The sequence below is a fragment of the Wasmannia auropunctata genome, unplaced genomic scaffold, assembly GCF_000956235.1.
Source record: "Wasmannia auropunctata unplaced genomic scaffold, wasmannia.A_1.0 LD336058.1, whole genome shotgun sequence".
Classification (NCBI taxonomy): domain Eukaryota; kingdom Metazoa; phylum Arthropoda; class Insecta; order Hymenoptera; family Formicidae; genus Wasmannia; species Wasmannia auropunctata.
This window is the reverse complement of record NW_012026832.1, coordinates 316,459-328,791: the sequence shown is the minus strand read 5'-3', so window position 1 is coordinate 328,791 and position 12,333 is coordinate 316,459. Positions and strand designations below refer to the sequence as shown.

The window sequence follows — 12,333 nt, the reverse complement described above, 5'->3', positions numbered from 1 at the left end:
CGTGTGCTCTTCCGATCTTTGACTGAATTTTGATGAAAAATTTCGTCAAATCTTATTGTTAGTCAAGATGACTTCATCTTGATCTTCTCGTAATCGTTACTTGGGAAGGATCACTTAAATAATGCCAGTTAATATGATATTTGGCATTACAAATGAATAGATTTGTAAAATATACAAATATATTCATTTGTAGTGCCAAATATCATATTAACTGCAGGCATTATTTTATCCTTTACACGATACGAGCACGATATGGTGTATATCTATAAAAGCATAGAATTATATCAATTTCATATTTCAGTAACTTTTGTCTGTGACTGTATAGCTAGACATCCTTAAACTCAAACGTTTAAATATCAGTAGCTCTCGCGTGATATTTTTATAAAGGTTTAACAAATATGGATCGACTAAAATTGATTCTCCTGGTAGCGGAACATCGATAAGATATATTGAGATAATAGATAAGATAAATTGAGATAATGGTTAACAATAAATTAATCACTTTCGTAAGACGCTTGTGCAATCACTTCGCACACAACGTGATGTACCGTGCCGGGCACTGTTGGAGAATTGCAATATGCAGCGAAACTCCTCGCGCGCAAGTAGGTACACTCGTGCACGCTAAATCAGCCAAATTGCTCTCTATTCTCCCTCGCATCGTCTGAGACGTCCGACAGATTGCTCCGCGGACGGAGTCGACGAAATTTCTCTTTGGCTCCGAGTCAGAGCCCAGAGTCTGTGCCAGGGCGCGATGGGTCCCGTGCGGTATCCAATGAGGGGAGGGCCGTCGATGTTCGTCGGTGGGAAGCTTTGTCATCTCCGCTACGCGAGGTATATCCCGCTCTCTCCGTTCCGCGCTGCACAGTGCGCGTTCGGCCCGTATAGTGCGCGCCAAAGTCGGCCCGATACCCTATCTCCCGGTCATTGTATGCAAATCCGTTCCATTCGTGGAATCGAACTGGCCTTTTTCTGATGTCTGACGCGATAGCCGCGAGAACGATCGTCCGGGAACGGTATATCCGGACGTTTCGCCGCCGCGGGGCTTCCTCGGCGGACGTCGGTCGCGCCGCGACGCGCGGGTCGTCGCATGCATTCGGCCGGAGAACACGGACGGGTCGGACGGACGAAGGGGACCTCGTTCTCTACCTCCGAATTCGATGTATCGCGTGCTGTTGCCACGAGAGAGAACGGTCTCTCTCGCATAATTTAAGCCTGCTGCCCTCTTAACTTCCGCCATCGCATTTTTGGACGCGCTTATATGCCATTATGCGCGGATCTCCGCGCATAGTATCATCTCACGGAAAATATTTCCTTTTCTTATGCTAAATTTCGATACTGCATGGGAAATCGAGCTGAAAACGAGATCCTATACTTCCAACTAACGCGCATGCAATGACCGAAATAATTTTCTAGACACATTTCGAATGTGTATTACATATATTAACGCATAAAATGTTTATTAGATCTGAATGTACAGCTTCTTCATATGTGGCATTTTGTGATTAATTTGTCTGATGCATCTACGAATAGGATTTTCTTAACGCCAATGACATCAATTATCGATTCTATATTTTTTCCAAAAGGTAGCTCACAATCTGTCAATCGATATGAAACATTGTAAAAATCGTGAATGCAACCGGATATCAACGCGTCTTCACGTAGATGTAAAAGTGTACACGCGGAGGAAACGGGCTAGAGGAACGGCATGACTCGTTCAATCGAGCGTTACCGTAACGAAACAGAATGCAAATTGTGGCTTTCATATGGACATGTGTATACTCACTTTTCCTTCTCACTGGTTTCTGGCAGTAAAAACTTGACGGCGACGAGTCGCTTGCCGAGGGTAGTCGTCATCCCGTATTCCGGAATCCCTTCAGCTTCCGCCACGTATACCTTTATATGCATAATTTGTTTGAATTGCGTTATGCATAGAGACTACTCATGATCAGGATAAATTTGACAGAAGCAACCGAAATTTTGCATGACCTGCATGACAAATCTCGTACGTGATTTTGCATAAGCCGACTTTTTGCTAACTTTTTTATCATTTACATCGTGTTTTGTTCGCATATATACATAATAATAACAATTTTGCAAGGTCAATAATTTTTACTTGGCTTTTCATGTAGCGAAACAAATTTTACCAGAAGAAATTTTTCGTTCAATATCAAAAGCGATAACGTACAATATCGAGAAAATTTAATAAATATACTTAAGAGAAAAAACTTTTTAGAAAAATTTGTAACATTTTTAAAAATTTATTAAACAATATTTAAGATAAACTATTTTTTAAATGTTCTCTTTGCAGTTTTTAATTTTACAATTGGCATATTATTCTTAAAGAAAAATAGAATTTTTTCGCGCGACGCAATAAAATTTAATTAAGTACAAACCAAAAGAAATTCACACAATTTACTCTTATTATATAGCTCTATGAATGGTCTGCTCTGAATTTTTATCCTTCTTTACAATGCAGATACGAATTAAAAGAATATATACTTTTCATTAGTTGGTAATGTATATTCAGAAAACTTTCCGAGCCTTAATAATCCTTAATAATCGTAGCCTATACAGAGGTCTAAAACGGAAATAAAGGATAATCAATCATCAGACGTAGCGCATGATGATACAATGCGATTGTACCCTTCTGCGATTTCCGCGTAAGAGAATCGACGATCTTCCGACAATCATCGCACGAAGACCGACGGATTTCGCAACACGACGTGTCCGATCTCGTGGCAAGTCTCGCGCGATCGCGATCTGCATGCGAATGCATCCGCGTCCACGGAAGCCTGACGCGGCAACTGGCGAACTGTGCGAAACGAACGAGCGAACGTTTCGGCGATCCTCCTCCTCCTCCTCCTCGCCCGTCGTCATTAACGACGCGCGCGTCGTCGGTACATGGGGCGGGAAACAAAAGGGAATTATTAGCCGCTCTAACGCATCCTAAACTGATTATCCTCGACGACCCCGACGAGGCGCCATTGTGCCGGCGAAGAATAACGCGTCCCGGGCACTTCATTAATCGACGTATTGTTGCGCATCCTGCGCACGTTTGAATTGCCCGTGCGCGCGCGGGGCCGCGCGGCCAACAAACGGATTGATTTCGCGATCGTCGCTGTGCCGGAGGAGTTACGACACATCGTGTAAATTCACGCGGGAAATTCAGTGCGAACTTACATTTTCGCGGCAACGGATAACGCTGATAAATTAATTGTTGTAACGGCGTAACACATTTTTTAACGTTACATCAACTTTAGTAACTCTGTGTCACTTAAAATGAGAACAGTAGAGCATACAAGTAATTTACAGTAAATGCAAAAGTAATTGCTAAACCATTATGGCAAGTTCCCGAAGTTGAGATATCGGTATTAAGGTGGTTCTTTAGTAAATCGAATTACAACAGAAATGTCTAATTTTTTTATATAATGAAGTTGAAGTACCGAATTTGACGTGCAAAATTCTAGAGTAGGTCACCGATGAAATAAGAGAGAAAAAAAATGTTGAAAATGTAACTTTTCACGTATATTAGAGTACAGCAGGGTAATTTGGATAACATCTGCAAGAATTTCAGAAAAATCATTTCAGACATTGATTTAATGAAATGTATCTTAAAATCTCTTATTTTTCTGAAATTTTTGCAAATTCTTCCTGTTATCCAAATTACCCCGCTGTACCCTACGTAGCGATATATTAGGATCGTTTTTTTGACTAACTGCACACAAACGAGACGACAGAATTTTCTAAAAAAACGAGATTATAATAGTTTAAAAAATTACGATTTTAATGGTCACAAAAAAGTAATAGATCACCGACCATTCTGAAAAGATATTTAATGTTGAAATGGAAAAATATCACATAATCTCAAACGGCTTGTCAGTTTAATTTCTTTTTAGTGATTTTATTTATCACTTTTGCATACTAAATATCGTTGGTTTCATATTATTTCATTAGATATACACGTAGTTTTAATATTTCATCCAAATTATGCAAATACATATTTATGATTTTGGTGAGCTCTGGTGAGACATCCCAAATTTTCAGCATTTTACTAAAGAGCCACCCTAAGTTCGATTGATTAGCGTAACGGATAGCGTCAAGATCGCCGACGAATGATTCGTCGTTTTATCCAGTGCCCGTATCTAATTGGAAGTATATATACTTATTATTCGCGGATGAAATAACAATGTCATTACCGTTCCGAAGGCGCCTTCGGCGAGCTTGGAGAGCATGCGAAGGCGATGCCGTGGGAAGAGCGGTACGCTGGTCTGCTCCAGACGTCTCTTCAGGGCCGAGAGTACCTCCTGTTGAGTCGGCGACTGCAACACGAAAGCGCAAATACATTGTGCGGGCTATCCGACGATAATCAACGATCTATGATCACGCTAGTCGCGCCGGCGGGGCGCATCGTGGGTATCGCAGGATCTACGGCCGTCATTCGACAAACGGCTTACCCCCCTTTGATCCTCGCGTTCACGTCTGCGGATTATCGAGTGCACGAGAGAAGACGCGGAACTGTATCACAACTTACAAGTGTTCTATTGGTCGTGGAGTATCCTATAGTCGATTGGTAAAAGTCGACTCGCAGAATGCTATAGATAAGATGTGATACATCTCGCGCTACTCTTATCGATGTACTTTCCTACTTTGGATCGTGGGATATTTTGAGTGAGATACATGAATAATTAGAAACATTGCAATAATGTTTTCGTATAAAGGAGAATGGCATAGAAATCTTGTGAATTGTTCGAAGGATCGAAGTATATATTAGGAGATTCATAAATGTGAGATGACGATACATAAATATATCCATTGATTACGAATTATTGCACGAAAATGAATGCATTCGTGTGCGCGGTCAATAATAATGTGCGATCATCTATTTTCAATCGAGGATACCGTAACTGATCGCGGAAGTCGTTCCTGAAACCTGACGTTCTCATAAGTGAGAGTGACATGAAAAGAAATATTGTCGAACGCGCCGAGTATTCGCCGAGTAATCCCCGTTTTACGGATAACAGTGAATCCGCTGAGAAGGATGATTGGCATTGCTACGAAGCGTCAAGGCCAGACCCGACGCGACACGGGGTGAAATGTTTTGACTGTTTCGAGTGGCGCTGTCGGGTGTCAATCACGCGCAGACGTCTCGACGTAGACACGGGCACTTTCGGATCTGGAGCGTCCCGTCCCGAGCATTGTGCCCGGATCAATCTCGATTCACGCCGCGGAAACCGTATACGCAAAGCGCGATATACCAGATGTGTCTATCCGCGGGACACACGCGTATCCCGACGCAGAGAAAGGACTCACTCGACAGTGAAGAAGCTGTTCGCATTCATGGCTTCGAGGGAATCGATCGAGGGAACGGGGCGGCAAATGCTTATCAAGTATTCTCCCTTATGCCTCCTGACATGGACGCGTAGAATCCCAATCTAAAGCGGAATATTATACAGGAAAAAAAAGATACAGACACTTTGTCCATCGTATGATTAACGATCATCTCTTGCATTCGTATAACAAAATTTGTAAAAAAAATTGTCACGATATTTCAAAGCTCGATTATTTTCATCGAGAAATATGTGCGAGATATATTTTACTTGAAATTTGTTTTCGTGAGAATATTGATTCCTTAATAGACAGATAGTCCTGTTCAATGTCATTCCTAAAATATACATATAATTCAAAATCAGCCATTTTTTCCCAGTGCAAAAATAATTCATCTGTAACATGTGTCTTCTCTGCATGTGTGTTATTTTGCCAATTCAAGATGTATCGGGCGTCATGTAGCTCTTGAAAACAAGAGATTACCTGTGTCATAAAATTTCATATCTATGTACGGGCCGTGTGCTCTCGCCAAGCACTCGATACCGGGATGGTTGGCCGTGAAATCAACCCCTATCGTGTGATATTTTCGCGATGTTGGCTGGATGGGTCCCGCCGTTGGAGGCGGGGCGGTTGGAAACGTGATTACACGACGCGCTTTCTCTCCGCAATTAACGGAGCGGACTGAACGGAAAGCCGCTGGACCGCGTAATGATGATACATTCCATGAGGGTTGCAGCAGCGGGCGTATCCGCGAGAGGACCCCTGTCGACGTGTTCTGTCGACGGGAGTTCGTTTACAGGCCGAGCGACGACGACGGCGATCAATCGATCGATTTCGCGAACAACGTTGGACTATGCCGCCGGTCTCCGGCTCCATTTCCGGCGGCATGTGGGACGAGCCGCGATAGCGATTTATTGTCTAAGCAGAGCGGCTGTCACACACCGGCTATTTTGGCGCCCGTCGCTCGCTTGGCGATTCGTTCCAATTATCCTTTTCCGAAGTTGCGTCATTCCTGTCACAGGGATAATATTTCGCGGGGTTCAATCGCGGAGATTGCAGCGTTAATTATTTCCGTTGCGCCACGCGGTAGAAGTTACAGTCGTAGTTGCTGACGATACATGACAAAACAATTATTTTAATGTATTAATCACGGATGCTAAAAGTGATAGACATAACGATAATTCAAAGCTACAGATAATTATCAAACAGTATAATAAGAAAGATTTCAACATGTTTAACCTCGAGGATGTAAATAATTATCTAAATATTTGTTTACATTTTTTTATCACAGAATCTATACTGTTAAATCTATGTCAAATTGAAGACTTATTTAAGTCGCCACTGCTTCTACTTAATAAATAGTTATTTTTAATTAACATAGGATTGGGACACCAAAAATCTCATTACTTTTGGGAGTCATGTCATGTAGTTATGTCAGTCATGTAGTTATTTTTAAATAAAACAATGGAATTTAACATAAATTTGGGTAAAATTTGAACTGTTTTAAATTATTTAACTCCATTGTTTTAGTAAAAAATAACTATTTATTAAGTAGGAACAGTGGTGAATAAGGTTGAATAAGGTTCAGTTTGACACTATAGATTTAACAGTGTAGATGGAAAATTATTAGGTAATTTATTTATAAAAATATTTATAAATTATTACAGGTGATTTTAAGGAATTTTATTAAAGACTCGTAACATGAAGTACCTAAACTTTGATGCAAAGTTATCAATACAGTTTCAATCGTCGAGTAGTTTTCGTTCAGAAATCATCGACATGTACGCAACTGCACGAGATCTGATTTTATTACGATACACTTACAATTATTCCTGTATGTTAGAAGTGCATAAAATCGAACGGATATTTTGAAGAGAGCCGTACTTATATATATGAAGGGCAGCCAGCCGTATCGCCGTACCGTTAATATAGAAAAAAATATCCGTCAATGCCGATTACACGCGCGTTTTTAAATTGATCTTCGGCCGCGATCCCGTGATTCTTTTTATGTCGATGGAGAACCCGGGGGATCGTCTCGCGTGTTCGATCTCGGTCCGGAGGGCTTTCTGCGCTCTTTTCCACCCTCGTACTGCGCTCTGGCATTCTGGAGCTACGTTATACTGTACCCACGGGAGATATATCCGCCCCAAACGTTCCATTCTCGTTCCACCATATTGATTTAAATTATTAATTGCGAATTTATCTCTGACCGGTGGAAAGTTACGTTTAATGGTACGACAACGGTGTGCATTTTTTCTCGACTCTTTACTTATAGAGCGCGCATTAAGATCGGTCGGCATTATTCATTAAAACTTTAATGCCATCGCTTTTCCTTTTGATTCCTGATTTGGATTCTCGTCGTTGCCTTGCGATACCCATGATACGTCGATATATAGTATATATACCATGCCAACTAAATTAAAGATTTCTCTGCCTATTTTTATTGGATAACTTTTATATTATTATATAATTAAATGTTAAATGCTAAATGAAAGAGACATAACATTAATATATAAGATCTAAGAAAGATTTTAACAATGTTTTCTAAAGCTAAAGATAAGTAATTTGATTTGTGTTAAAAATTGATATTTGATGGAATCCTTTTTTCCGAATTGTTATTAAATTTATAGAGTCTTACAAGTAATATTGATACCATTGGAATTAATAAAAGATTTCATTTTGTTCATTTTAAGATTGTGAAGTTATTTCTGTTGCATTCTAATTTATATCAAAATTTAGACTTATCGAGCTTAATGCTATACAATTAATCTAATGTAGAATAAAACACGTAAAGGTCTTGTAAGAAATGCGAATTTGTTACCTTCTTATCCTCGGTCTTCGTGGCCCGCGAACTTTTGGAGAAGAAGCCGTCCTGATCGCCGGTGGCGTTGGAGACGGTCGCCCCGCGGCCGGCGCCGGCATCCTGATTGAGCAGGGGCACCGTGCCGAGTTCCGGTACCGCATAATCGTACGACGTGTCAACTGCACCGTTCGCGTACACCGCTGCGGATGATATAGCAAAGGAGGAGCGAGCGCAGAAGGGGATGGCGTATTGATTGCGGTCAGGGCGAATGCTTTGTTGCCGGGACGTTGTATGTAGGTGCACGGCCGTTGGCACAGGAGCCGCGGCGTTCGAGTGTGTGCACGCGGAGTGCGTACATATGCGTGTATGTGTATGCGGGTGTCTGCATGAGCGTGTGCGAGTAGTCGCGAATGGATGTAGGTGTAGACGTCCGTACAGACGTATAGGTGTAGATGCGTTCGAGCGTCGCATACCTGAGTGATTGATGTTGGTGCCCTTGTTGTTCAGCATCATGTCTTTCATCTCCATAACGACGGTGCTGTAGCTGTAGTACGGCGCGTACTTTAGCGCCTGATACGGCTCTTGGTAGTCGTCCAACTTCACGATGTCTAGGAGACGATTTCCGAGGTCGCGGGGCAGAGTCGGCAGAGAACCGCCCGCGTATCTGAAAGAGAAGCAATCGATTAATAGCTGAGATCGTTCCATTTATCATCAGATCGTGATGGCCGATATAAACTCTTCTTGTTGTTATATAATTCGTGCTCTCCGACGAAAACGATAGTCACGGCGAAATAAGCTGTACGTATATTCCTTTTCGCGACATACATCCCTTTTTGGACTTGCAATCTGATATTTGTTACCTATCACTTATTTATTCAAATTACAATAGGCCGTTTAACAGTTCTACACTCGAACTGCGCACAATACATAAATAGCTTTTAAATCGTAATCGTAATAATGCGATATTATGATCCGCATCGCATTTCAAGAGAATTGTACGCGGGGAAAAAAAAAGATATATTAACAACATTTAGCCGGCAGCGCAGTTTGAATGAAAATAATCTTGTTAACTAATCAGACAGATGCATCGTGCTCTTGTTATTTCCATTAATACTGATATTGAATGAACAAGATTATTTTCAATTTAGATTGCTGTTGGCTAATACTGTTTAATACAACGTATCATTTCTTTTTTCGTGTACATACAAGATGCATTGAAATAACTCTGACTTTGCGGGCCGTACGGATCTTCGGTTTTCAAGAGCAGTATATTTTCCGCTCGAAAATTTTAGTATTATGTGTGCGGAACGCGCGGTCCGTCAAAGGCCCGGCGCAACATTCGCACGCCTACTTGAAGTTGCACGTTACACGTTCTCTCTTTCGGTACGAAGCTCGCAACTGCAATATCGGATTGCACAAAGCGGACAGGGAGTTCGGAAGAGGGTGAGGGTGGGGGGAGGAGGGGGGGGATCGATGCCGAAACTGGTGCGGGATGCTTCGGAGTTACGAGGCGGCCGGAGAATCTCCTTTGGAGACATTCGTGCCGCACAAACTCGATATATTGCCCGAGGATGTCCGTTATTGGACGTTATTGGACGTTCGCTAACGAGCATGGTGGATGGAAAGTTTATTGGAAGGCCGCTTCCGTCATCTGAGCGTGTGTTCTGTGTGGACATAAACTTGGAAGAAATGAGGAGTACGGCCTCGTACGGCGGTCGTGTATTATCGTTAAACACGCTTCGCGATGCAAAAGCGAATATTCGCATGGCCTTATATCCGGCTGTCTAGACGTCCACGGCCGCGCAATAAATGAGAATGTCGGTAAAAGATATTAAACCACCATTGAAAGTTGGCTCGATTTTACTACCGATAACTGATAAATTTAATTATTGTTAAAGTTATTCAAGATATCATTTCATATTCTAATTAAAATATAATTGAGATTCGAAAGATATCGTTGCTTAAAGGTTATTTATAATAAAAAATCAAAAAAATCATGCAATTTTATTTTATTCTTCAATAACATTCGCGTACGTTAATCTAACAAGAAAAATTCTGTTAATATATGTTAATATACGTAAAAGTGCATCGAAGAAATTATATACATCCCGGATTTTTCTTACATTGTCCAAGATTGTTTTTAGCAGTTTCGTTTCCTATTTTACGATTATCTTTTTTTATTTTTCATCAAGCAATCGATTGTACCTTTCGTCGTCCTCCAAGGTGTACGCCATCAGAGCCGCGCCTTTCTCGACGGTGGCGCAGGTGGATCCTAAATGCGAAGGGGCTTTACCGGTCATAGGGCTGGCGAAGCACTTGCGTTGCCTGTGTCGCGAAACAATCAGAAATATCGCAACGGCGAGTGAAAGTATTACGGCGGTCAGCACGCCGATCACGATCGCCATGTACGTGGGGTCGTCGTGTTTCGCCGTCGAAACTGGTAGCTCGCCCTCGGCGGCGCCGTTCTTCTCGACGAAGACGTCACTCTGAATAGGTGATTCGGTGGTCGGAGCTTCCTCGGGCGTGAAGTTGCCGTGTGCTATGTCTAAATAAGAGAAACAAAAAAAGTATTAGTTCGCTTTAAGATCCTTAAACATTACATTTACATATATCTATATAATTATATATATGTATATATACGGAATTTTATTTTAAAATTTACCCTGAAAATTATGTTAACTATAACACAACATAGTTTTCGACGAATTTTATGTAATTTTCACTATTGTTAAAAATATATACTACAACAAATTTATTGTAGTGCAAAGTAAAAAAAAACAGAAAATTATATAAAATTTGTCAAAATACTATGTTGTCCCATGATTAACATGATTTTCAGGATAAATTTTAAAAGGAAATTCTTTCCGTGTATATCATTATATACTTGTGTATGTATATATATATATATATATATATATATATGTAAATTCGCAAGTTTTTAAAATACATATTTATATAAGTATGTAGAATACAGCGGGGTAATTTGAAAGTGGAGTAATTTGGATAACAGTAAGCATTTGCAAGAATTTCAGAAAAATAAGAGATTTTTCCAAAATTCTTGCAAATGCTTACTGTTATCCAAATTATTCCGCTGTACTCTATATTTGAATTCTTGATTTTATAAAAATTTTCCATACGTGCTAAATAACATGGATTGTCATAGATGATAGGACAGTAAACAGTGAAATTTGATATACTGTAATGCTTTGTGATATCATTCGTGGTTATTATGACAGTACGATTGTAATTAATAACTGCCATTATGCTCAAAGCTATTATCTCTGCTATTATTATATTCTCTATGTTATAATCATATAATGTAACTATACGTTTATTATATCACTATACGTATCGTGTTTGCCATTGTTATTAAAACGTATCCTGGAAGTCTTTGAGAGATATTATTAGAAAAGTTTGTTTTTCACCATTTAACGCGAGAGTGGATAGGTATATCGCTGACTTGAACGTTGGGTACATAGCGCGAGCATTAAGGAGCTACCCTCACAGAAGGGTGCGTCTAATATACGCGCGGAGATTAAGCTAATCGTGCATAAGGTGAGCGCAAAGATCTGCCTTTGAGGACTAAGGATTACAAAACGTATGCGCGCGAGATAGATATAGGTGCGTGAGAGCGTGTGTATAGAGCGTATATAGAGCGTGTAATTAACCTATATGCGCTTTGACATACGACTTCACTAAGGACGCTGCGAGGATACACGGAGGTTCGTTACGGCGAGGGTCGTTTGGTTTACTTCTCTCGCGTAAACGCGCGCGAGAGATAACGTTCCCCATTTATTATCATCGCGATATCGCATGAAAGAGACCGGCGGAGCTTTCAACGTGTAAACATATTATATTACGCTTTTGTCGATGGGCTGTTTTGTGCGCAAAAATTGCGTAATTAAACCCCCTCCGCTGTTTGTTCTTTCGGAGCGTAATTATACGCGTCACTCTCATGGTGTTTAATAATGCGCTTTAACGAAAAACGATACGATACGTTTTCCCGTTCTCTCATCACAGTAGCAGGGGGATTATGTTTCATCTTGCTATAATTATGAGGAGAGGGTGGACGGGTGCGTTAGATAAGGATTATTTTTCATGCGAAAGATGCATCGACAATGCACACACACACACTCATAAAGCATGCGTTCTTTTCCATTTGTTCATTTGCCTGTCTCGATGTTTCATTTTGCAAGATTAACATT

The 12,333-nt window shown here is 40.7% G+C and overlaps 1 protein-coding gene across 1 annotated transcript in view; it reads right to left on the bottom strand.

Annotated features, from left to right (window-relative positions):
- LOC105450656 (epithelial discoidin domain-containing receptor 1-like) overlaps positions 1 to 12,333 on the bottom strand; it is a 151,855-nt gene that overhangs the window by 14,601 nt on the left and 124,921 nt on the right. The window contains exons 8-12 of the mRNA XM_011690588.1: positions 10,334 to 10,673; positions 8,602 to 8,792; positions 8,147 to 8,328; positions 4,197 to 4,319; positions 1,784 to 1,893 (exon numbers count right to left, since the gene is read on the bottom strand). Of these exons, the coding sequence (XP_011688890.1) occupies positions 1,784 to 1,893; positions 4,197 to 4,319; positions 8,147 to 8,328; positions 8,602 to 8,792; positions 10,334 to 10,673 (946 nt within the window). The remainder of the gene's footprint in view (positions 1 to 1,783; positions 1,894 to 4,196; positions 4,320 to 8,146; positions 8,329 to 8,601; positions 8,793 to 10,333; positions 10,674 to 12,333) is intronic.